Source organism: Mus caroli, chromosome 17 (genome assembly GCF_900094665.2).
Source record: "Mus caroli chromosome 17, CAROLI_EIJ_v1.1, whole genome shotgun sequence".
Classification (NCBI taxonomy): domain Eukaryota; kingdom Metazoa; phylum Chordata; class Mammalia; order Rodentia; family Muridae; genus Mus; species Mus caroli.
In genome coordinates, this window is record NC_034586.1 from 79,837,292 (window position 1) to 79,859,689 (window position 22,398).

At 45.8% G+C, this 22,398-nt stretch overlaps 1 protein-coding gene across 2 annotated transcripts in view; it reads right to left on the minus strand.

Annotated features, from left to right (window-relative positions):
- The window catches only part of Thada (THADA armadillo repeat containing), a 276,549-nt gene that overhangs the window by 52,342 nt on the left and 201,809 nt on the right, over positions 1–22,398 (minus strand). For both annotated transcript variants that reach the window (XM_029471015.1, XM_029471016.1), the window contains exon 31: positions 7,567–7,661. In XM_029471015.1, the coding sequence (XP_029326875.1) occupies positions 7,567–7,661 (95 nt within the window). The remainder of the gene's footprint in view (positions 1–7,566; positions 7,662–22,398) is intronic.

Below are 22,398 nucleotides of genomic sequence, written 5' to 3' on the forward strand. Positions count from 1 at the left end.
CTGGCTGTCCTGGAGCCTTCTCTGTAGACCAGCTAGCCTTGAATTCACAGAGATCTGCCTGCCTCTGCCTCCCCACTGCTGGGAATAACAGTGTGAGCCCCACCACCTGGCAGCACCTGGTTCTGTTTGTTTTTGTTTTGTTGCTCAGGTTCCCCCCCCCCCCCCAAGAACAATCAAAGCATTTAGCCAAACAATTCTTTGCAGATGTTCAGGGCTCCATATCCGACATTCTCTAATCAGAAAAAATAGCGAACATGTCTATCAACTGTTGATAAACTATCCATAAACAAATTATATAAACAGTGGAACACTAACTTAGCACATAAAAAGTCACCGTTCACATCGAATGATGTGCTTTCACAAGAACAAAATATAATTAATCCAATTTTAAAGTGGGCAAAGGAGGGCTAGAGAGATGGCTAAATGCTTAAGAGCACATGATGCTCTTTCAGAGAACCCAAGTTCTGCCCTCAGCACCCACATCAGGCAGTTCCCAACCACCTATATCTCCAGGAATCTGATATCCTCTTTTGGTCTGTGTGGAGAATCATGTACATACACAAACACAGATACACATAAATAACAATGAATCTTTTAAAAATGAGCAAAAAGTCTGAACAGACATTTCTCTAGAGACAAATGACCAATGAACATCAGGAAAGATGCTGTATCACCAGTCAGAGGGAAGTCAAACCTCAGCAGTCAGGGCCACTGCACACAGCCCAGCCAGGGCCACTGCATACACAACAGGCAATTGTACTCAGGCAGTAACGAGTACTGCAGAGGAAGTGGGAGAGCTAGGAGCCTTAGGTGTTTCTGGAGGAAGACTTCAATTCCTCAAGAAGCTGATATCCAGCCCTTTCTTCTCCTCCTATTCCCTTTCTCTTCCCCCCGCCCCCCTTTACTCCTATGTGCAATTTACTCAGAAGAACTGAAAAAAAAATACCCATGAATATTTATAGCATCTAGTCTACACATCCGAGCTCATTAAGAGTGGCCTCTGTTCTTACCCAGCTGTGGTCTACACAGCGCGCTGCGTGGCAGCTACAGTTAGGGTTCTGACTCACTGTGTGAGCTGGTCACTTGTAGGACATCCAGAAGGAAAGAGTAACGACTATAAACTAAGATTCCTGATGAAGGAGTGTTTGTTGTACTTGGCAGAGTGATGAGATCTGACCTATAAATTTCAACTGGGAAGTGTCGTTTGGTGGCCCTAAGTGTGTCTATTTTCAAAGGCACAAAGGGCAGGCCCTGCCCAGAGTGCCAAGTGCTCTCTCTCTAGTAATACACCTGAGTCAGTCCCAGCTCTGGCCTAAGATTGTCCCACACTCTTAGGAACGACACTGCAAACACTGTGACTTAGAAGCTGCAGCACAGGGAAGTCGGCCTGGAGCTGGTCCAGGAGGGCTGTCTCAGGGTTCCTGATGGCCTTCTCTCAGACATGCCACCTGTGGGAGATGGGGAGCTCGGGCTCTGGCTTCTTAGGATGCACAGGACTCTCGGTGCTTCTCTCTGCCTCATTGTGAACGGTGGTCCCATTTATAAATAAATTTACTATGAAATGTACCAGACAAGCAAGATGGTTCAGAACGTGAGGTGCTTGCTCCCAAGTCTGATGAGGCAGGTTAGTTAATCTCCAGAACCCACAAGACAAAAGAGAATCAACACAAAGTTGTACACACACACACAGACACGTGCATGTTCATGTATGCACACACTCACAAAAATGTAATGAAAGTGTACGTTCATACACAGGAAAGAAACTGAGGTGTGGTATAACATTAGTAAAATGGAAATACTCGGAAGATGCCTCCCACAGCTCCACCCACTTAAGCCCCCTGAGCTATTCTTTAGCAATGGCTACCTTTCACTCGGGTCTGGTCCTCCATTCTCTGTTATCATGGTAACCAAACAAACCTCCATGACAGTCTGTGAATGAGTTTTCTCTAATGCTGGACTTATTAAATTTGTTTGTAATTGCAGCACTTGGAAGGCAGAGGCAGGCAAATCTCTGTCATTTAAAGTTCAGCCTGATCAATATGGCAAGTTCTAGGCTTGCCAGGACAACTTGGTAAGATACTGCCTCAACAAAAAGGAGATGTAGTCTGGCAGGATGGCTCTACAGGTAGAGGTACCTTCTACCAAGCCTGATAACCTAAGTTCGATCCTCAGAGTCCGTGAGGTGGAAGGAGAGAATGAAAGCTAGAAAGCTGTCCTCTGACCATTTGTATGCTGTGGTACGAGAGTACTGACACATGTGCACACACAACACATATGCTAAACACACACACAAGTAAAACAAAGAAAACATTTTTAAAATGCACCACCCCAAGAATCTTCAGTTTTATATACATTTTTTTTATAAGAACTTTTCTCCTTGAACATGCTGGGAATCTAGGAAAAGTGCAGACAAAGAGAGGCCATGTTGTTTTAAACCCCACACAACCCTACTGCTTTATAACATGAAATAGCTTCCTTTGCTTATAAAGTCAAATTTGGGCTACTTGTATTTTGGCCTATGGGGCTGTGTGACTGTTTCTGCCTTGGGGGGGCCTCACATTTAGCTTGTTTAGCTTTGAACCCCAAATTCCAAACATGCCAATTCTTTGAAAGTAGTGTAGATTTCCTTTCTGTTTGTAGCATCCACATCTTTGTTCATCTTCTGAATCCCCGCTATTTGTCAAAATCTGACTAAGCTCTTCCCTACAAAGGCCTCACCCCCACGGAGAAAGGTACCATCTTGGAAAGCGCCTCCTCTAGTCCCTACTGTGCTTCCTTCTTAGCTCCAGGCACAGGTATCATCGGACACTCGCGTCTCTCATGAACATAAAGGGAAGTAAAGAGTCTTTGTCCACCTCAGTAGGGTGGTGGAGACGGCCTAAGCAGGTACAACAAGCATTTCTTCCTTCCTACATGGTAAACACTGGGAGGAAAGCCATGTGTGCGTAGGAGGAGCACAGCGATGCCCAGCTGCAGGGGGCAGGCTGGATGCAAGGCTCCAGATGATGAATGACAGTGGTGCACATCATGAAGCCCACAGTAGCGAGTACATACTGAGCACATATTTATTGTGCTATGTGAAGCATGTGCTCGCATGAAGCTGACTCTAAGATATAGATTCTTTTTGAACTTAAGTACATTTATTTATGGGGATGTACCATAGCACCTGTGTAGAGGTTAGAGGATAACCTAATCTGCTGTGGGGGAGCCAATGCTCTCCTTCCATCACGTCAGCTCTGGAAATGGAACTCTGGGTACCAGGGTGAACCATCTTGCTGGTCCCATAGACTCTTTTATTATTCTCACTTACAACTGAGAAAAAATGTCTCACAGAAGTTAAGTATGATGCTAAGGTCAAGAAAAAGAAAAGAATACAAGAAAGAAGGTAGGAAGGTAGGAAGGAAGGAAGGAAGGAAGGAAGGAAAGAAGAAAGGAGAGAGAGGGAGAGGGGGAGGGGGAGGGGGAGGGAGAGGGAGAGGGAGAGGGAGAGGGAAAGAAAGGCAGGCGGGCCAGAAGTAGGATTCAAATCTGGGATCAGGCCTCAAAGTCTCTGTGGTGTACTTATGAGTTTTGTGAGATAATACTACAGGCACATATATACAGGGTTATAATCATGTATGAATATATAAACAACACAATTGAATTCAGGGCACTAATTCACATTAGATTGATGAATTAGATTAAGTAAGGCTGTACCTTTTGGGAGGAGGGCTTGCTTGCGACAGGGTCTGTACAGCTCAGGCTGGCTTCACATGTATTATGTAGCTGAGGATGACCTTGAACTCCTGACCCCCTGCCTCTACCTCCCAAGCTAGGATTACAGGGTGCTCCACCACATCTGGCAAGACTGTATCCTGACAGCAAGCAGATTATTTTAAAAATCGATGAAAACTGCATTTCAGTCCATCAGTTAATAACCAGCCTGTTTCATGAGGCCTACTATACTACAGAGCTTAGTTAGGCTACACAGAACCCAAGCCATGGTTCACCCTTCCGGAAGCTAAAAAAGGAATGTGATATGACAAGAGGACCCCAAAACCTACTGAATCTTCCCAGTCTGGGTGGCAGGTTACCAAGTGCTCAGATGCTGCTGGAGCTGCAAGCAATCCATGAACACAGAAGCGGGCTTCACTAGCGCACGGTCACTGCTTTATCTGAGACAGCGATAGCCATTCTGAATACTGTTCTGTTTGATATTTGGTTGGTTCTAGAGACCCAGGAGGGAAATTTGCTATTACAGTTACATGAATACATTCTATGAATACAGCACACACACACACACACACACACACACACACACACACACACACACACAGAGGCATGCACGTACACGCTATACACAGACACCGTGTCTTTTATGGCTCATGTATGGAATTGAAACCTTTGGACCCCTGCCTTCCCTCTTTGCACTGCCCCATGACAAAGTGAAGCACATGCATTCCGTGATGGCTTTGTTTTCCTTCTTATCTCCCTCCTTCCTATTTTAGCAGTAAACCATTCTTTTCTTTTTTCTTTTGAGACAAGGTCTTACCATATAGACTTGGCTGGCCTGGAACTTGCTATGTAGACCAGGCTGGCCTTAAACTGCAGCAGCTCTCCAGTTCTGGTTTCCTGGCTCCTTGACTGCAGCTGTGAGTCACTATACTTGCCTTAGTACTTGCATCTGAATTGTCTTGTGGTTACTGGGCTCGAGCTCTGGTCCTTTGCACATGCTGGGAATGTAATGTGTCACTAGGCTATACACAGAATTCCTTACATTTTGACTAAGAAGTGGAAGAAATTCATGAAATTAGTTTTAATAATAAATTTAAAAATGTAATGATGTCAAAATATTACCTTTCCAACAAATATCCAGTATAACATTTTTTGAAAAAAAAAAAAATTTTTTTTTTTCAAGACAGGGTTTCTCTGTGTAGCCCTGGCTGTCCTGGAACACACTCTGTAGACCAGGCTGGCCTAGAACTCAGAAATCCGCCTGCCTCTGCCTCCCAAGTGCTAGGATTAAAGGTGTGCACCACCACTGCCCGGCTGAAAAAATTCTTGTTTTAACAATTGAACTCTATTTTAATGAGTTCCTTGTGTGTGTGAGCATGAGTTGCCATGGCAAGTCTATGAAGGCCAGAAGACAACTTTCAGAGGTTGGTTCTCTGCTTCCAGCATGTGGGTTCTGGGGATCAGTCACAGGTTGTCAAGCTTGGCAGCAAGTGCCTATCCTCTCTGAGCTATTACCAGCCCTGCCTTTTAAGTATTTCATAGACATGTTGTGATAGGTAGCCCAGGCTGGGCTTCAGTCTGTCTTGGCCTCCCTAGTGCTGGAATTCTGTGAAATCTGCTGTCCATTTTATATTTACAGAACATCTCGCTTTAGAGCAGCTACATACATCACACGCTCACGTGCCACCTGAGCTTGTTTCTGTCTCACTGGGCAGTACAAGTACAGCACACGTCGAGCTGTGACTGTCACACTAGAGAAAGAGGCGCATGCTGTGTTTCCACCAAGTCTTACTCCATAAAGGATGTTAAGAAGAGTGATGTGTGCGAGTGAGATACCGAAGACGGTGTGTGATGCCATTTAACTGGGGCAAATGCTCTTACTGATGGAAAGAGTTTGGAGGATAGAATGATTAAAAAGTCCCCAACCCATCTTCATGGAGTTCATAGACAAAGGATGAGACAGAAGCTGGGGAAGCAAAGGTGCACATCACAGCATCCAAGGCCTGGCCCTTTTGTACCAGACTAGACACAATGCACATCGGTGAGGTGGTGGCACATGTCCTTGGCCCCTACAACGCACTTTAAGGTGGCTTAGAGTTTAGGATCAGGGTTCCAACAATTTCAGTCAAACACACAACTCTGCGGGTGTCCTAGTGAGGAGGCTGTAAGCAGACCCTCCAGACGCACCTGCAGATGCAGAAGGCAAGAGTCTAGAACAGCTTGTTTGTTAGCATCTGGGTGACTCCAGTTAACTCAAGTGTAAACTAAAGTGGATGCCACACAGCTAGAATGACCTATATTTTATTATACAGACCTGGACAATCTAAAGAATATAGGTGGGACAATATTCATAACTATGTTGAGATGAAAGGTACAAGTTAGAATGTTAGCTTTTTCTTTTTCTTTTCTTTTTTTTTTTTTTGAATTTGGCAATGTTTCTTTTTTTTTTTTTTTTTTTTTTTTTTTTTTTTTTTTTTTTTTTTTTTTTTTTTAGATTTATTTATTTTATGTAAGTAGCTATCTTCAGACACTCCAGAAGAGGGCGCCAGATCTCGTTACAGATGGTTGTGAGCCACCATGTGGTTGCTGGGAATTGAACTCTGGACCTTCGGGAGAGCAGTCGGGTGCTCTTACCCACTGAGCCATCTCACCAGCCCTTCTTTTTNTTTTNTTTTNTTTCCTTTTTTTTTTTTTTTTTTGAGATGGGATGTAACCTAGGCTGGCTTAGAACTCAATGAGTAGCTGAGGATAGCCTTGAACTCCTCATCATCCTCCCTCTCCTCCCTCTCTCTCCCTCTCTCTCTCGCCTGGCCTGTCTCTACCTCTCTAGTGCTGATATTCCAGGTATGGGACACAATGCCTGGTAAACCAGGATACGTCTCCCATAAAGCAACATGATCGTACTGGATGTGGAGAGGATTCTGTGTTCCGATTACCTCTGCATGGCCACAAGGGCTCTGCGAGCTAATAACACACATTAATCTGGGTGAGACATTTCAATGCCCTTTCCACAAAGACTTTCAATTGGTTTGAATTTGGTAACAGAGCTCCATTTAGACAGAGCTGGACTTTGACAGCCTGGACATATTTACTGAAGGTAACGACTCATGGTTAGGCTAAATTCCAGCGAGAGAAGGCCTGACCTGCATGTACTCGGAGCCTGACTTTCCATGTGCAGCCTCCTTAGACAGGCCTAAGCAGTTAGGAGGGGCTTTATCCAGCTGCAAGCTCATTGCCCCGTGTTCCAGCTGGATGGCTGAAAACGCACCTCAGTCTGGGGCCTGGAACTCGTGTATTGCACTTTCTGAGGCCTCTTTCTTACATGAACATATCAAATTATTTTTATTTGGGACATCCTTCTCTCTTTAATTCACTTTGTGAATCATATAGAACAATTATATGTGGATCTATAATCAGATACACACATGGCCTAGAGACATGTATGAAGTCAGAGCCTGAGGGAGGAACTCTTACACGAACTGGTGAAGGGTAGACTGAGAACAGGGGCTCAAATATCCACCAAGAGACGAGCCAGTTCAGCCATCTCTATAGGATGGAACAGGATGAACCATTACAGAAAATGACATTTTCAAAGAAAAGCACAGAACAGCAAAATGTCAAGGTCTTGGGAACACAGAGGGTATGTGAGTTGAATTCACACTCTTTTTTTTTGGATGACCAAATAGAACATATTTGATGGTAAAATTCCAAGCAAACAAGGGCAGATCTCCTTGAGACTTCTAGGAAAGAGCCACATAGATTCTATTGGTCAGCCTCACACGCTTAGCTGTGGGTGAGTGTGCTACCCAAAACACTACCTGCAATGTTCCAAGGTAGAATTGCCAGTCATACCTGTCTGCTTGCCTTCCTCAGGTCTGTCCAGGCAGTTAGTCAGCAGGAAGAGAATATCAATATATACAGCTCTGGTTACCAGGCACGGATTTTGCCTAGAAAAGTAAAGAATGGAGAGTTAACTGCCTGGGCCTTGGGGAGGGGAAAAATAGGTGTTTTCTACTAGGCATGTAATTAGGCAGCTACATTATACTAAAAAAAAAAAAAAAAAAAAAAAAAAAAAAAAAAAAACCAAAAAAAAAAAACAAAACCCAAAAAATGATGGACTACTGTGGGTAGGAAGAAATTAGCAATCTGTAACAGAATGAGTCCCCAAGCCTGTGACAGAGGCTCAGTCTATGTCATAGTCACTGTTGCTGTCGCTGTCTTCATACACAGCAGAATAGGGTATGGAATCCCTTTTCAGATGGTTGTGAGCTACCATGTGATTGCTGGGAATTGAACATAGGACCTCTGGAAAAGCAGTCAACGCTCTTAACTGCGGAGTTATCTCTGTAGCACCCAAAGAAAGAATTTAATTGGAGGCTTGCTTAAAGCTTCTGAGGACTAGTCCATCATGGTCATGGAAGGGGCCACAGAACCACTCAGGCACCGTGTATGAGACCTTTCCATCCTGATCCTGGCCCTCTGTGGGCTTTTACAACCTCAAAGCCCTACGCCAGTGACACACTGTCTCCAACCAGGTCACACCTACTTCAACAAAGCCTTGTCTCCTATGGTTCTAATCCTTTTCAAACGACTAGGCATTCAAATACAAGAATCCAAATACAGGCCACCCTTACTCAAATCACCACAGTCTGTGTGAGGACCAAGAAGACAAAACTCTGCCCTGGCATGCTCTAGATAACCTAAGACTTCAACATCTATCCTATTGACTTGAAAACAGGGAGAACGTGTTATGAAGATGTAGTATTCCCTCTAAGCTGGAGAAAATGGCGTGATGAAAGTTACTGGTTATGAAGTCAGGTATTTAAAAATCAACACCTACCAGTTGAAAATGGTTACTGAACAAGAACAGATCAACAAACACTGGAGCTGGGGTCCTCCTAGTAGATGAGATGTTTTTCTTTTTTCAATGCCTGGTTCATTTTAACCTTGGACCTGTACGGCAGATCCATAGGCAAGCAGCTTAGATTTTCTTTTTAGAGCAGTGCTTGAGGAGCCCTGGCTCTGAGTCCCAGTTCAGCCTGAGACTACATAGGCCCAGATTTGGTGTGCTAAGGACAAGGCCTACTGGGGTCTGGTACACAGCTTTTGTCACTTGTTATCTCTGTGACCTGAGCAGACTACTGTAACAGCACTGACCTTACTGCCTCCCTGTGAGTCACTGAGACATTAAGGTGTCAGAGTCAACTGGAAATGGTATTCAAGGCCTGGCAGGTAGAGACATCTCAGGGAGGTTCAACCCTGTCTTCTACTTCTGACCTAGGATTCAGGACAGCCCAGTGCTGTGGCTGTACATGTGCAGGTCTGCTGGTTCCCTACAGTGCTTCCACTGTCATTCTGAGTTGCACACAGCCTCCAGCTGGCTACTCTACCATGAAGAAGCACCATCCCCATGTATGGTGGTACACACCTCTAATCTACCTGTGTGTGCAGGAAGGGTTCTTTCTCAACTACTTCTCTATTTTCAACGTCTAAGAACTGTGTCTGCGTGACACGGGTGTGATCAGAGATCATTTATTTCTCTCCTTCCACCATCTGGGTTCCAGACATCTAACTCAGGCCATCAGCCTTGGCAGCAATGCCTTTTCCCCCTCAGCCACCTCTCCAGTTCCTTTTACTTTCATTTAAGAAATTTAGAAAAGTACTGTTGTGTGTGTGTTGCTCATGTGTGCTGTGCACACATGACATAGCACACACAATGAGGTCAGAGGACAACTCTGTAGAGGGTTTTTTTGGATTTTTTTGTTTGTTGGTTTTTTAAATTTGTTTTCCCTTTCCCGTCTGTGGGTTCTTTGGATTTAAATACTGGCCACCAGGCTCGTGCAGTAATTCTTACTCCCAAGCCATCCCTTTGGCTCTCTAACGTGATTTGAGACTGGACACTCAGTGAACCTGAGCTCGACCATCTGGCCAGCAAGTCACAGGGATCCTCCTGCCTCTGCTCCCACAACACTGGGATTACACGCATGTCCTGCCACGTCTGCTTTTACATGGGTTCTAGGATCTGAATTCAGATCCTTACACGCTCTCTACGAGTAACCGAGCACCACTCCAGACCCTTGTCTTCCCTTCCTAATCTTGCCCATCTCTGCCTGTATCTTGTTTCTCTCTAGTTTCTCCGTCACAATTCCTTGTTATTCTTCCTTCCACAATCATGTCAGTGTTTAACAGCTGGGGCTGTCCTGCCAAAAGACTCCTCAGGGAATAAAGTCAAAAAACAGGCAGCTAGCCTTGGACAGAAACTCAGTGGGCCACAGGGCTGAGCAGATGGCCCCAGGAGTTATGTGCTAGGTCTGGGAGAAGAGACAAAAAGAATGGCAGCAGGCTGCTGAGAAGTCTGCCTAGTGACACAGGGACAGCAGAGACTCTAAGATAAGACCCAAGGAGTAAGGAGGAAAACACATCAGAGTAGACAGGAGAAATGGCAGCGGCCTAGAAGCTGTTTCACTCTGTCTTGTCTTTCGGGGCTGGACTGAGGAGTGAACCTAGGGTGCCAAGCGTAAGAGGCAAGTGCCCTACCACTGAGCTGCACTCTCAGTCCTCATATGTCAGTGTGCGCAGGGGAAGGTGGGAGGACTCACATGGACAAGTTGACCAGAGGGCACTTCGAGATATGATAATACATGGCATGTGTGGAAAGCAAATGCGTTGTTTCAAGTGGGTGACCTTAAGGTCCTAAGTTATTGCTGGCTCCCACATGCTATGGGGCATTGCGGCCTCTTGCCTGAGTGTTTTCTGGACAAGCTTATGGTAAACTGGTTTGCTTTTAAAACTCAGTGAATAGTAGGTTTTTACAATGAGATTTTTTTTTTTAGCTAAGTTAATGTCTTTTTGTATTATTATTATTATTATTGATAGGGTGTCATATAGCCCAGGCTGGCCTTGAACTTCTTATGTATCAGAGGATATCTTTGAACTCCTGATTCTCCTGCTTCCACCTCCCAAATATAGAGAATATAGATAGATCTCGCCACTGTAAAACCTGTTGATTTTTTTTTTTTAAGTCAAGGTTCAGTACTTAGCTCTGGCTGTTCTAAACTTGCAGTGATCCTTCTGCCTGGGCTTCCCAAGTGCTGCATGCAGCAGCTAACATCCTTTTAAACATTCCTAAATGAACAGACCCCCCTGCATATTCCCTAAGCATACACTGGCTGCCCAATGTGCTGGCTTCCTGGGACACTGCAGAGACAGATTACTCGGGCTTCTCCATAACTTCGAGGCTCTGGGCCAGCTTGTTGCAATCAAAACTATGGAGGCTCCTTAACACACTGCCACTTTAGATCCCATGAACAGAGACTTGTGGTCACAACACAGCCCATGCTGGTTCTGAGGATGTGAGAGAACAATTCTGGCTGAAGCCCACCATTCATGGCTCCACCCTCCAGAACAGGTCCATGTAGGGTCAGACTGTTGAGTTTTCTCTGACCTGGCTTCTCAGTCAGGAAAATACTTTTTTCTTTCTTTCTCACTCACTCTGACTTGGATACAGTATATGTGAGTTCAGGGTGAGCCAGAGGTTTGTTCTTGGTCTGTCCAAGCCTCTTTGATGAGGGGAATAAAACCCCAAGGAGCAGCAAGCCAGCTGGACAGGAAACAAGCCACACGGTTTGTGGGTGGAGAGGGAGCTGGGATTTTTTTTTTTTCCCATCCAAATGAAAAAATCCTGGCATGGGCATAGTCTAATGAAGATTTATAGTGTTTGAAAAAAAATCAGAACTTGTCAGGGTCCAACAGATGGGCTAAACCCAGCAGAATAGTAGTGTTAGAAGGTACAGGAGGGGTCAGGCACGAGGACTACGTTTATATATAAGATGAAATAAAGGCTCTTTGAGAACCTTGTTTTTCTTCCACCATTCTTTCTAAAACTCACTTGTCTTTTTACAAACACCCACCATAGAACCTGGTGAGTATGCCTTTGCCTTGGGAAATTTCTGAACTCCATCACACCTTCTGCCCTCTGTCCTAGAAGCTGGGGGCTGGAGATGGAAGGCAGGACATAGCCACAATGGTCCCAGTGTTTAGAGGATGGCAGGAGCTCTTGGGAAGCCTGTGATAAACTATTTACCTCTTTTGGCCCTTCCGGAATCCCAGAGGCTGCCGATCTGTTTTAACTGAGGCCTATTCATTCAGAAAACAGCTACTCAGAAGTTACTAGGAACCAGGAAGAGTGCCAGGGTCTGGAAAGATGAAGATGACACAGTCACTGCCCTCAAGGAACTTAGAATCCTGAATAGTGTTTTTCAAACTGCAGTATACATGGACCTCTTCATCAGTTATGAAGTAAACTGGTGGAACATGGCCAGTGAAAGAGACAGGATGGAGACAGGAAAGAGGTCGGGAGAGAGAGAGAGAAGACAGTAAACTCCAAGGGTATTGTAGAAGGTTCAGTACCTTAGCTACAGTGTTTGCACAGAATGATTAATCCTGTGTATCTTTAAATAAGAAATAATGAATGAAATATAACAGTTTAAGTAAAATAACTGAATATGTAACTTGTAAATGATTTTCAAGGTAAAGACACACCTTCCATTGTACTGAAAGCCGGCACTCCTGAAAGCAAACCTGCTGAGTCTTCAGGAAACGGCATTAGATGCCCTAGGGGTGTGTGTGTGTGTGTGGGGGGGGGCTTTTTTGTTTGTTTGTTTTCGAGACAAGAGTTTCTCTGTGTAGTCCTGGCTGTCCTACAACTAACTATGTAGACCAGGCTGGTCTTGAACTCAGAGAGATCCTTCTGCCTCTGCTTCCTAAGTGTTGGAATTAAAGGTGTGTGCCACCAAGCTTATAACTCTGCCTGGCATGGAACTTGCTATATAGGCCAGGTTGGACTTGAGCTTGTTATAGTCCTCCTGGTTCTGCCTCCCAGAATCTGCTGCAGGTTTTAAGAGGTGAGTGTACAAATTATTAGCTATTATTCACAATTTCAAGTCATACTAGATTTCACAGGTAGGGTGTGTCTAGTGTATCTGTGTGTATGCATGTACATAGATGCACACATATCTATTGGCCACCATGTAAAAGGGTTTTTTTTTTTGGGGGGGGGGGTTATGGTATTTTTTGTCTATTTAAAACAAAACAAATACTTGAAATATATTAGTTTAGTGGGAGAAACATACAGACTCTCATAGGATGGGGGCATGAAAGAAGGATCAACAGACGGATCCTTCTAGGAGAGGAGATTGACCTGGTGAGGCATCCTGGCAGCAGGCCGGTACTGACCCCAGCAGAGGAAGTGGTACACCTGCAAACTTGGGTCCACAGCATCTCTAGAGAATGTAGAGTTGAAAGATGAGGAGAAGAGACCAGAAGGGAGTGCTGCGGGAAGGATGAATAGGGGCCAGATCTTAGAGCTGATTAATTGTAAAGCGCTCTGAAGCCTAAAGGGCTGAAGTTCCTGTGGATCATCCCATCAGCTCAAATCACACTGAAAGGCTTGGATGTCCACTCAATACTGTGAACCCACAGGGGCTCTCTCAAAGAGACAATCCACTTTGTATATGTAACAGCAAACTCTTCCACAAGAATCCACCGTTATATTCAGAGAGGGATGGAAACAACTGTTCTGCTATATGCTCCTGGTGTTGGCATGTAAGTCAGGAAACCTGATCTGGACTCCCCAGGGAATTATTCCCCAAGCTCTGGGTGGACCCAAGGCTAAGGTCTACTGAATACTGTAGGGGTATCCTGCAGCAAGATTGGAGAGAGGGGAGGGGAAAAAAAACCAAAAAGCAATGAAAATGAATGTCCTGGAGGAGGAGGGGGCTGGAGACATGGAAAGTCATTGAGCTAGTCAGAGGAAAAAGGAGGAGGTGCTAGACATACATCAGTTACAGCTGACATGTCTGATGATGGGACCGGGCTCATCCCGGTCTGGGTGCTTCAAACTGCAGATGAAAGAAGCCAGCAAGGAGTAGGAGCGCCTGGCTGCAAGCGAGAAGTAGCTCCGGCCTTCAGCAGCCCACCCGGGGGCTGTGGTCATGGGGACGGGTAGCAGGGAAGAGCAGTAATGGCCATCAGATCAGGGAAGAAGGAAGGTGGACAGAGCAGGTGCGGGAGGAAGGAGAGGAGGCCAGAAAATGGCAGAGAAGGCACCATTTATACATAATGTCTGCACACACTGTTATGACTGGGCTCTTGACCCTTGCCTGCTGTGCTGGGCCCTTTATTTAAAATTCTTCTCCAAGCTTGTCCTGTAGGGATGCCTTTTCTGACCAGCCTCAGAGGAGCTGCTGTGCTAGCCAACGTTCTGCTGACGGTCCTTGGGTTTCCCGACTGTCCCTCTTAGCAATCCCAGCAGCTCAGCATGGCTGTGGAGGGAGGCTGTCCACAGAGCTTGTGCTTGCTTACAGAGCTGCTGTGGCCAGGATGTAGGAGGTCTTCCTTTGATGCAGGCCACACCAAGCCATGTAAATGTGGAAGTGTAAATTAAATAAAGAGAAGCTCCTGCGCCCATTCTGAGGTTCATTTTTACCACAGCCTGGGCAACTATCCAGCATATGGCATTCTTGGAGAAACAAATGGAGATTTGTTTAAGCCACGATGCCAAATGGTCATGAATTGCAGAATATGCAATTTTAAGTAAGCTATTTCCCTCCACAGTACCAGCTAGGATTCAGATCTGCAGGCAAGCCAGCTGGCAGCAACATGTGGGGTTGGCAGGCTACCCAGTCCTGAGATTGCCTTGTCCTCGTAAGGGGCTGGTGCTGGTGGGCTGCGTGATTACTGCAACTAAACCCACTAGTGCTCTCACACCCCCCCCAAATGGAGAAGCTGCCATGTGGCCCTCCTTCTGGGGCTCTTAACATGAAGCCTTTCCTCAGTGTCCTCCCCGTCTCGGCATGGACCGACCGGTCTTCAGAGGAGTTGACCCTAAGCTGGAAGTGTCTGCAGAAGTAACAGAGGCCCAGGACCTATCTATCCCTCCATGGCTCCTTCTGGGGGAACAGCTTTTCTCTGAGGGGAGAGGATTCAGAAGAGCTGAAGCCTTTACCCTTTGACCAGTCCTGGGGAGGGATAGCATAAGGCCCACGTACAGTCTGTGGAAGGCACTGGGGCCCTCTTCTCAAGGCAGGCCTGAAAGAAAACAAGCCTGCTCTGCTTGCCTTCTGCCACACACAAGGGGGAACCCTGCAATCTCAAGCCATGACTTCCCCTCTTGCTGCACGAAGGCTCACCTGGTCTGTTCAGAGGGTCCTTAGGGAGCCGCTGGACTCCCAGAGACTTTTGTGTTTTTCCATCCTTCTATTAAGCACCATTTTCTTATTAATGCTCTACTATTCAAGCTGTGTGCAGGGAATGATGAAAAAGAGACCTTGTGTGGGTTTTGGGATTTGTTCAAAGCCTGGGAAACTGTTTTATGAGCGATGCATGTTTCCCTCCCTCTGTGACTTGTTTAAAAGTAAAGTTTAATATGCTGCCAGAGAAATTGCTGGTTAATAACTTAATAAGGTATGAGCTGGGAATTATGGGAAAGAAGTAGTATCTCAGAAAACCTTCTTTGTAGTTTGGTCGTGGAGGCTACCTAGCACTGATTATGCTGTAGGATGCTAACAGAGTCTCTGTTCTTCCAGCTCACTTTCCAGCAGCAGACATGGAAAATGACAACTTCTGAATGCTGAATGACAAGTCTGCATGTATCACGGGGAGGGTTTCTTATAGCATGTCTGACAAACTATGGTCATGTGACGTTGGCAAGGTATAGGCTTGGACCTCAGTTCCAGCAATAAGAGCAATGGAAGAACAGTATACCACATTTTATAAAAAGGTTATCTTCAAACATATTTTTCTTTAATTTTATCTTTTTACTAAGAAACATAGACATTATTTTTCCATTTTTCAGAATCAACAATACTGTTTATAGAGCTCAAGTGACCTCTCCAAAATCAGGGCAAAGCCAAGAATAGAGTCAAGGTTTTCCAGACAAACACATTGTATTTATGTTCCAAACACAACTCCTGAAGAGAGACAGTGTGCCAAGCATAAAGGGCATGCTGGTGTGCACCCACACATGCCAGTGTTGGCCTCTTTCCAGCATGCCTGACAATGTAACATAGCCTAAGCTATTAGACCATAAATACCCCTCTCATTTGCTTGGCTCTTTCACATTGCAAAGCTATTACTACTATGTCTTTTCTAGCCTTCTCCATTTTTTACCCTAATTTTCCTTCCTTCTTTTTCCTTCCCTTCCCCTTCCTTCCTTCCTTCCTTCCTTCCTTCCTTCCTTCCTTTCGATATGCGTTCTGGATGGCCTGAAACTTATTCTGTAGACTAGGCTGGCCTCAAACTCACAGAGATCTTCCTATACCTCTGTCTCCCAAGTGCTGGGACCACACAGGCATATCCTAACTTTAGAGCTTTCAGCTCTGAAGATAAAAATGGAGCCTCTGGATGGGATGGGAAAGGCCACACTAGTGGGCTTCAGGGACTGCCTGGCAGCGCTTCCCCTGCATTTACTATAGTATGCTCTCCCCAAGCGCCAGGCTTGAGGCTTCCTGTTTTTTTTTTTTTTTTTTTTTTGTTTGTTTGTTTTTTCGAGACAGGGTTTCTCTGTATAGCCCTGGCTGTCCTGGAACTCACTCTGTAGTGAACTCGAACTCAGAAATCTACCTGCCTCTACCTCCCAAATGCTGGGATTAAAGGTGTGAGCCACCATGCCAGGCTTGAGGCTTCCTGTTAAACTGCCTCAAGAAGTAGGCCCTCCCCAGAACACAGGCTGTGGGCTGCTGAGGGAGGGCTCTTCATGCTCAGAGTAATGAGTCTCTGGCCTTGCAGGCCACTGTTATCACTGTCGAGGCCAAGGTCCCACAGGTAGTTGAGGGGGACAGGGAGAAGTGCAGTGCAGTGAGGCAGTGCAGGGCCTCTCCCATACTGCTCCCTCATCCATGCACACACCAGCCCCTTCCCTACAAGTCTTCCTGGAAGAGGGCTAAACCCTGGCCACACAGGGCATTTGGCTGCCAGGGCCTAATCAGCTCAATACTGAGGCAGGGAAGGGACATATTGCCATAAAGTCTGTCTCAGAGTAAATGACTCCAGAGGTTCTACCTCTACAAGATCACTACTACAGGACATCTGGCTGACTAGGAGAACTAACTTACGCACACACCAGAATCTACACTGCTTGTCAGAGAAGAGGCCGGAGCAGGCCTCTCAGGAAGAGGTCTAGAACAGCAGCCTTTGATGGCAAAGTCTAGAGCTGGGTCCTCTATAGGAGGGCAGCTTCTGCAAGAGGCCTGGGAACAATGCAGGCTTGCAGGATCTTCTACAAGGATGATCAGGCAGCAGGAGGCAGGGCAAAAGGTAAATCAGAGTCTGTTACTTTCACCCCAAGTGGAGCCGTCTTCTGGGGGACCACGTCTGTTACAATGGCTGCCCAATCCCTTGCCAATCATCTCTTCTGTTACAATGGCCGCCCAATCCCTTGCCAATCATCTCTTCTGTTACAATGGTTGCCCAACCCCTTGCCAATTATCTCTTCTGTTACAATGGCTGCCCAACCCCTTGGCAATCATCTCTTCTGCAATTTATTTATCTATTTATTTATTTATTTATTTATTTATTAGATCACTGTTTTGAAATATGAAGTCGGGGTACTTCCTTAGTCCACTCTGTGCTCTCAGTGGGACGGAAGACATCAGGTAGCCTCCAGGGCTCACCCTGACTGAACTGTATTTACCATCTCTCCTAGGTTAGCTCCAGCATCTTGAGTTTCCACAAAAGCTTCTTTTTGAGGGAAGAATTTCACCAGACGAGATAATCTTTACATTCCCTTTCTAAGTATAAACTCCATGGTTCTATGGTCCTCTTAACAAAAATACAAAGATGCACGCCATGATATTTCCATTACTGGTGACTAGCAAACTGCTGCTCAGGAGCTTCTGAAATTTTGGATTTCAAGTGTGTCTAGGCAGCTGCCTCTCACCAGTGTCTACCTGAGACCAGCGATTGTCTCTTAAAGTCCTGGACCATCCCATATGTTCTCTTACCCAATCTTGCACAACATCTCTTTTGGTTCTATAAGCCCACTGCTCATGATGCGCGATCCAGAGGCACCATCTTGACAGGTTCTTTCCTATCACTTCTGGTATTTCAAACCACACTCCTGTTTTAAAGCTAATCTCAAACATCCAGCTCCCCTAGAAAGCCTTTTTGTCTGTACTTTTGTACTTATTTGAGCTCCACGATTGGTTAACTGTTTCATGACACTGGACTGTATGATAAGCAGACCATGACAACGGAGGCCCTAGTGCGGCTCTAGTCCATGCTGAGAGTGCTCACCGCAATGCTGAGCTCTGCACTAAGGCTCCTTGCTGCATGAGTAGCAGCTATTGTTTCTTAGTCAACAAAGGCTGGGCTGTATCCATGCCACTTCTTCTCATTCTGCAATCACACAGCATTAGCCTATCGAACAATTAAACCTCACCTAGCCTGTAAAGGTCTCTTTCCCTCGGAACACTTCCTTGACTCCTCAGCCCACAAGCTCACATTTATTGCTTCCATCTCAGCTCTACAGTGACTCATCTCAGCCCTTATTAAACTCTTACTTGTTTATGGTTAATCTGTTCTTGTCTTGGTCAGACATTTTTGTTTGTTTGTTTTAAGAGATTTATTTTTTATTTTATATATATGGGTATTTGCCTATATGCATGTCTGCATACCATGTGCATGCCTGCTGCCTTTAGAGGACCAGATCCCCTGCAACTGGAGTTGCAGATAATTGTTAGTTGCTGGAAACCAAACCCAAGTATTCTGCAAGAATAACAAGTGGTCTTAACCCACTGGGCCATCTCCCTAGCATCCCCGCGTGGTTTCTGAAACAGGGACAATATCTTCCACCTTATATTTTGGCTGTTGACACAGGGTTTCCCTATGCTGCCTAGGCAAGTCTTGAACTGGCAGCAATCCTCCTGCCCCAGCCTCCTGAGTGCTGGATTTATAAGGCCACACACACTGTGCCCTAAAAGTATCATTCATTTTATATTCTCCATCATGCTACTACATTGTTCTCTAGCGTCTGTGAATTGGAATTGGTTTTAACTCACTGGAAATGGCTCAAGGAAGATGCTGGTTTATCTAAGAGACAGAACTTGATATACAATAAAAGGAAAAAAATATTGTACTAGGGCTCTACATAGTATTATGAAAATGCAAGTCAGATCATGACAAGATTGTGCAAAACTTCTAACAGCAACATTCCACCCCCACCCTCCCAAGATCAACAGTACTGAGTGGAGGAAGATAGTTATTTCCGTGCCTTCAGACAAGCTTCTTACTAACTCCAGGGTGGGGATGCAGATTTCGGTATTTAAAGAGCATAAAGCATCAGCAGTTGGGGACTGAATGCCTGGTACACAACCGTGTGAAAGGGCTATCTTTCACTTTCCAGTGCAGTATGACGCTCGGATCTGGATCCTGGGCTCAGTTAAACATAATAATCGCTTATGACTGCTTTACCCTGACTAGCCTGCATAAGCCCAGCTGTCAGCAAGAAACTTCCAATTTCACTTCTTCAACAGCTTGCTCCTTGTTGCATTTGCAAAAGCAGTATGTAATGAAGAGGATGTTTTGCACCTTGTTTCACAGGTTTGGGTTGAAATGTAACTTCACACTTCTGTTGTTTTAAAACTACAAACAGGTTCTCCTCTCAAGGTGTCATGGCCTTAAACACTCCTGAGATGTCTGAAAGGGAAGAAGTCTGAATCTAGAAACACAGCAATTCCATCTCTCCCATCAGTTCTTCTCCAGGTTGAAGGTGACCTCCTCAAACAGGCTGAGTTAGAGGACTGAAGAAGCCCTGATGGTAGTCCCCTCTCCCCAGAGTCTCAGACTGAGAGTAAGGCAGTGGCCACATTCCCACTCATTCTGTCTGTCCCTCAGATGTCAACAAGAGGGACTGCTGGGCAAACCTTTTAGACAAAAGAAGGGAGGGGGGAAGAGAAAAAGGAGAGGTGGGGGAAGAAAAGAGAAAAAGGAACGGAAAGCACCAAGCCCAGCCCCCCCCCCCCCCCCCACACACACACAAAAGCAGAGGCGCTGCCAGGTGTGCTACGTGACTATCCAGCCTTGTTGAGACTCAGTGCTTTCCAGTCTTGGCAGGGACCACAAATGATAGCCTTACAATGCCCCACGATCACCCTACTACAACAGCCCCTCTGGGCTGGACTCCTGCCAGTGGCAATGGAGGTGGGACAGCAAGCTGCAGCAGGCTGAGGGCTTAGCCACACTGTTTCTCAGGTCACTACAAAAGAGGGGGCGACTTCCTCTGGAGGAGAACAGTCCAGAACACAGGAGACGGGGAAGAGGCTGGGGCCATGGGAAAGTAGAATCAGACCCAAGCCCCAGTCTTTCTGCTCTGGCAGTGTAGTCTCTTGTGTGAATAAATCTGGTGGTTAGAAAAGAAATGCTGTCTTCAGCTGTTGTGAAGCAAATGGAATTCTTTCTAGAGCAGATTCTGTAGCTGGCTATAGACCTCTGAGGAAGACCTGGGATTGCCACACACAAGCAAGCCCCAGCCTTGTCTCTATAAGCACGTTTTATTCACATTCTTAAACCCATAGGCTCTCAAGGGGAACAGCACTCAGCTTACTGGGGACTAGTAAAGAAGGGGGACACAGGGGCGGGAGGAGTGTTCAAAGGAAGCTGAGAAGGAAGTGGGTTGTGTTACAGTTCACAGTTTGCAAGTCAGAGCTGGCTTGAGGGGCCAAGTACTAGAGTTGGCCCACAAACACAAGCTCTCCCATACCTACTCCCTTCATCAACACCATTTTACTGAAACAACCAACCAACCAACCACCCAACCCCCCCCCCCCACATTTTTCTTACTCACCTTGAGATCTATTCTCATATTCTCAAGAGCCTGTTTTCCTCATCAGACTATCAGATTTATTTAACAGAATGACAAATAGCCAACTGCATGCCAACAGAGCACCGGTCCTCCCACAGGCCCTGAGGCCACAGGGATGGCTGCCTGAACCAAGAAATATAACTTTCCCACAGTGTCCTGGTACCATGCAGCCCTGACATTGGGAGAGCCTGCAGGCCTGACGCCTTTGGAAGTCTTGAGTCTGCTTCTACCTAGCAAGGGGGAGTAAGGCCATGAGCATGGGAAGAACATTTCTAACTGGTGCTAGAACTACAGCGGCTGATGGCTCAGCCTTTGCTAAGTTCATCAACTATGAACTATGTCTCAGGGACAACAGCAGCTCTCACCTGGAGCTGCCAAGTGTTTAGGCACTCAGGTCCTACCTTCAGTCTAACTAGTGTTCTATCTGAGCAGCTCTATTTTAGACAGTAAGTCCTAAGTCCCCAACATGACAAACAGTGTCTGGACACATGGAGGCAATAAGGTCCGGGAAAAAGCTTGACAAGGGCTTGGCAGCTGAGTACAGATATTAGCAGTTTTCAGTGGGGTCCACTCCTGTTCAGCTGTGTAGATGGATGGGTTCTCCTGACCTCTGAGGGTTCCATCTCTGCACATGCATAGGGCCTCCGAGTGAGGCTGCACGGACTTCACAGGGTTTTCCATATTTGAATCCCAGATCCAGGAGTTTGCCTGAGAAACTGTTTTGTTGCCTTCTTTACACTGCACTGTGGTTTTAAGAAATAGTTGCAGTGCCTAAGACAGTCTGGCCTCGTCCAGAAAAGGCTGATAAACAAAGTGACCCAAGTACTGTCTATTCTACTTTAGCCACATCTTAAAAGATGAAAATGTAACATGACCCTCTGGGACAAGGACCACATGAGGGTCCCTGGCTTCAGTGGACTTGGGAAGGCAAAGGCATTTATTTCTACAGCAGAATCTCTCAGGGTGGGAGTCGACACTGGGAGGTTTTAAATCTTCCCCAGTGATTCCAGCATTCTACCCTGAGCATCAGGAACTATTGTTTGGAATGAAAACTTACTACCAGCCAACCTGGCATTTGTTAGTGCCAAGACCAGGAGTCAGAGTCTCCTGTGGGGTCCTAATGGGAGAAGTGGCCGGGTGAGCACAGCAGTGATGTAAAGCATGCTCTATTAAGAGCGATGACCAGAGCCAGAGTGGTAGTGTCTCAGTGTCATCCCAGCAGTAGGAGGGCTGTGACTGGCCTAGGCTAAGGAGCAAGGCTCTGTCTCAAAGTAAAATGAAAGCTATCACTATCCCCACTCTCCCAGGAGGAGGCGAGCAAGACAGAATGTGCAAGCAAGCACACACAGAGAGACATAAAGCACACAGCTTGCTACCAGGATCTGAACAAGTTTTTGTTTGTTACCTGGCACCCCTGGCAGAGCACACAGTACACCCAGACCCTAGTGGTACCCTGGGAAAGCCCAGGGAAAAGTCCTTATGAACCAGAAATAAAAGGTTAAAGCGTGTCAGTTACTGTGTTAAAACATTAAAAGTAAAAGTTGAAAACATAGCCATACTTGTCAGCCTTAGCTCTTGAACTTATGCCAAACTAAACTAGTGTTATACACAGGGTGTGTCTCCACAGAAAAGTTAATTTTCTTATACCAAGAGCATTTTGAGATAAACTCATGGAATCATATATACTGACTGCTTCATCCAGAGCTTGGTACAAACTAGGCATTCCAAAAATAACTTTTAAAAACCCTTAAACTTTTGGCCAAGGTCTCCATGCACTGTTTGTGGGACAAAGGTCTCACAATGTACAGCAGCTGTAGCACTGCGTG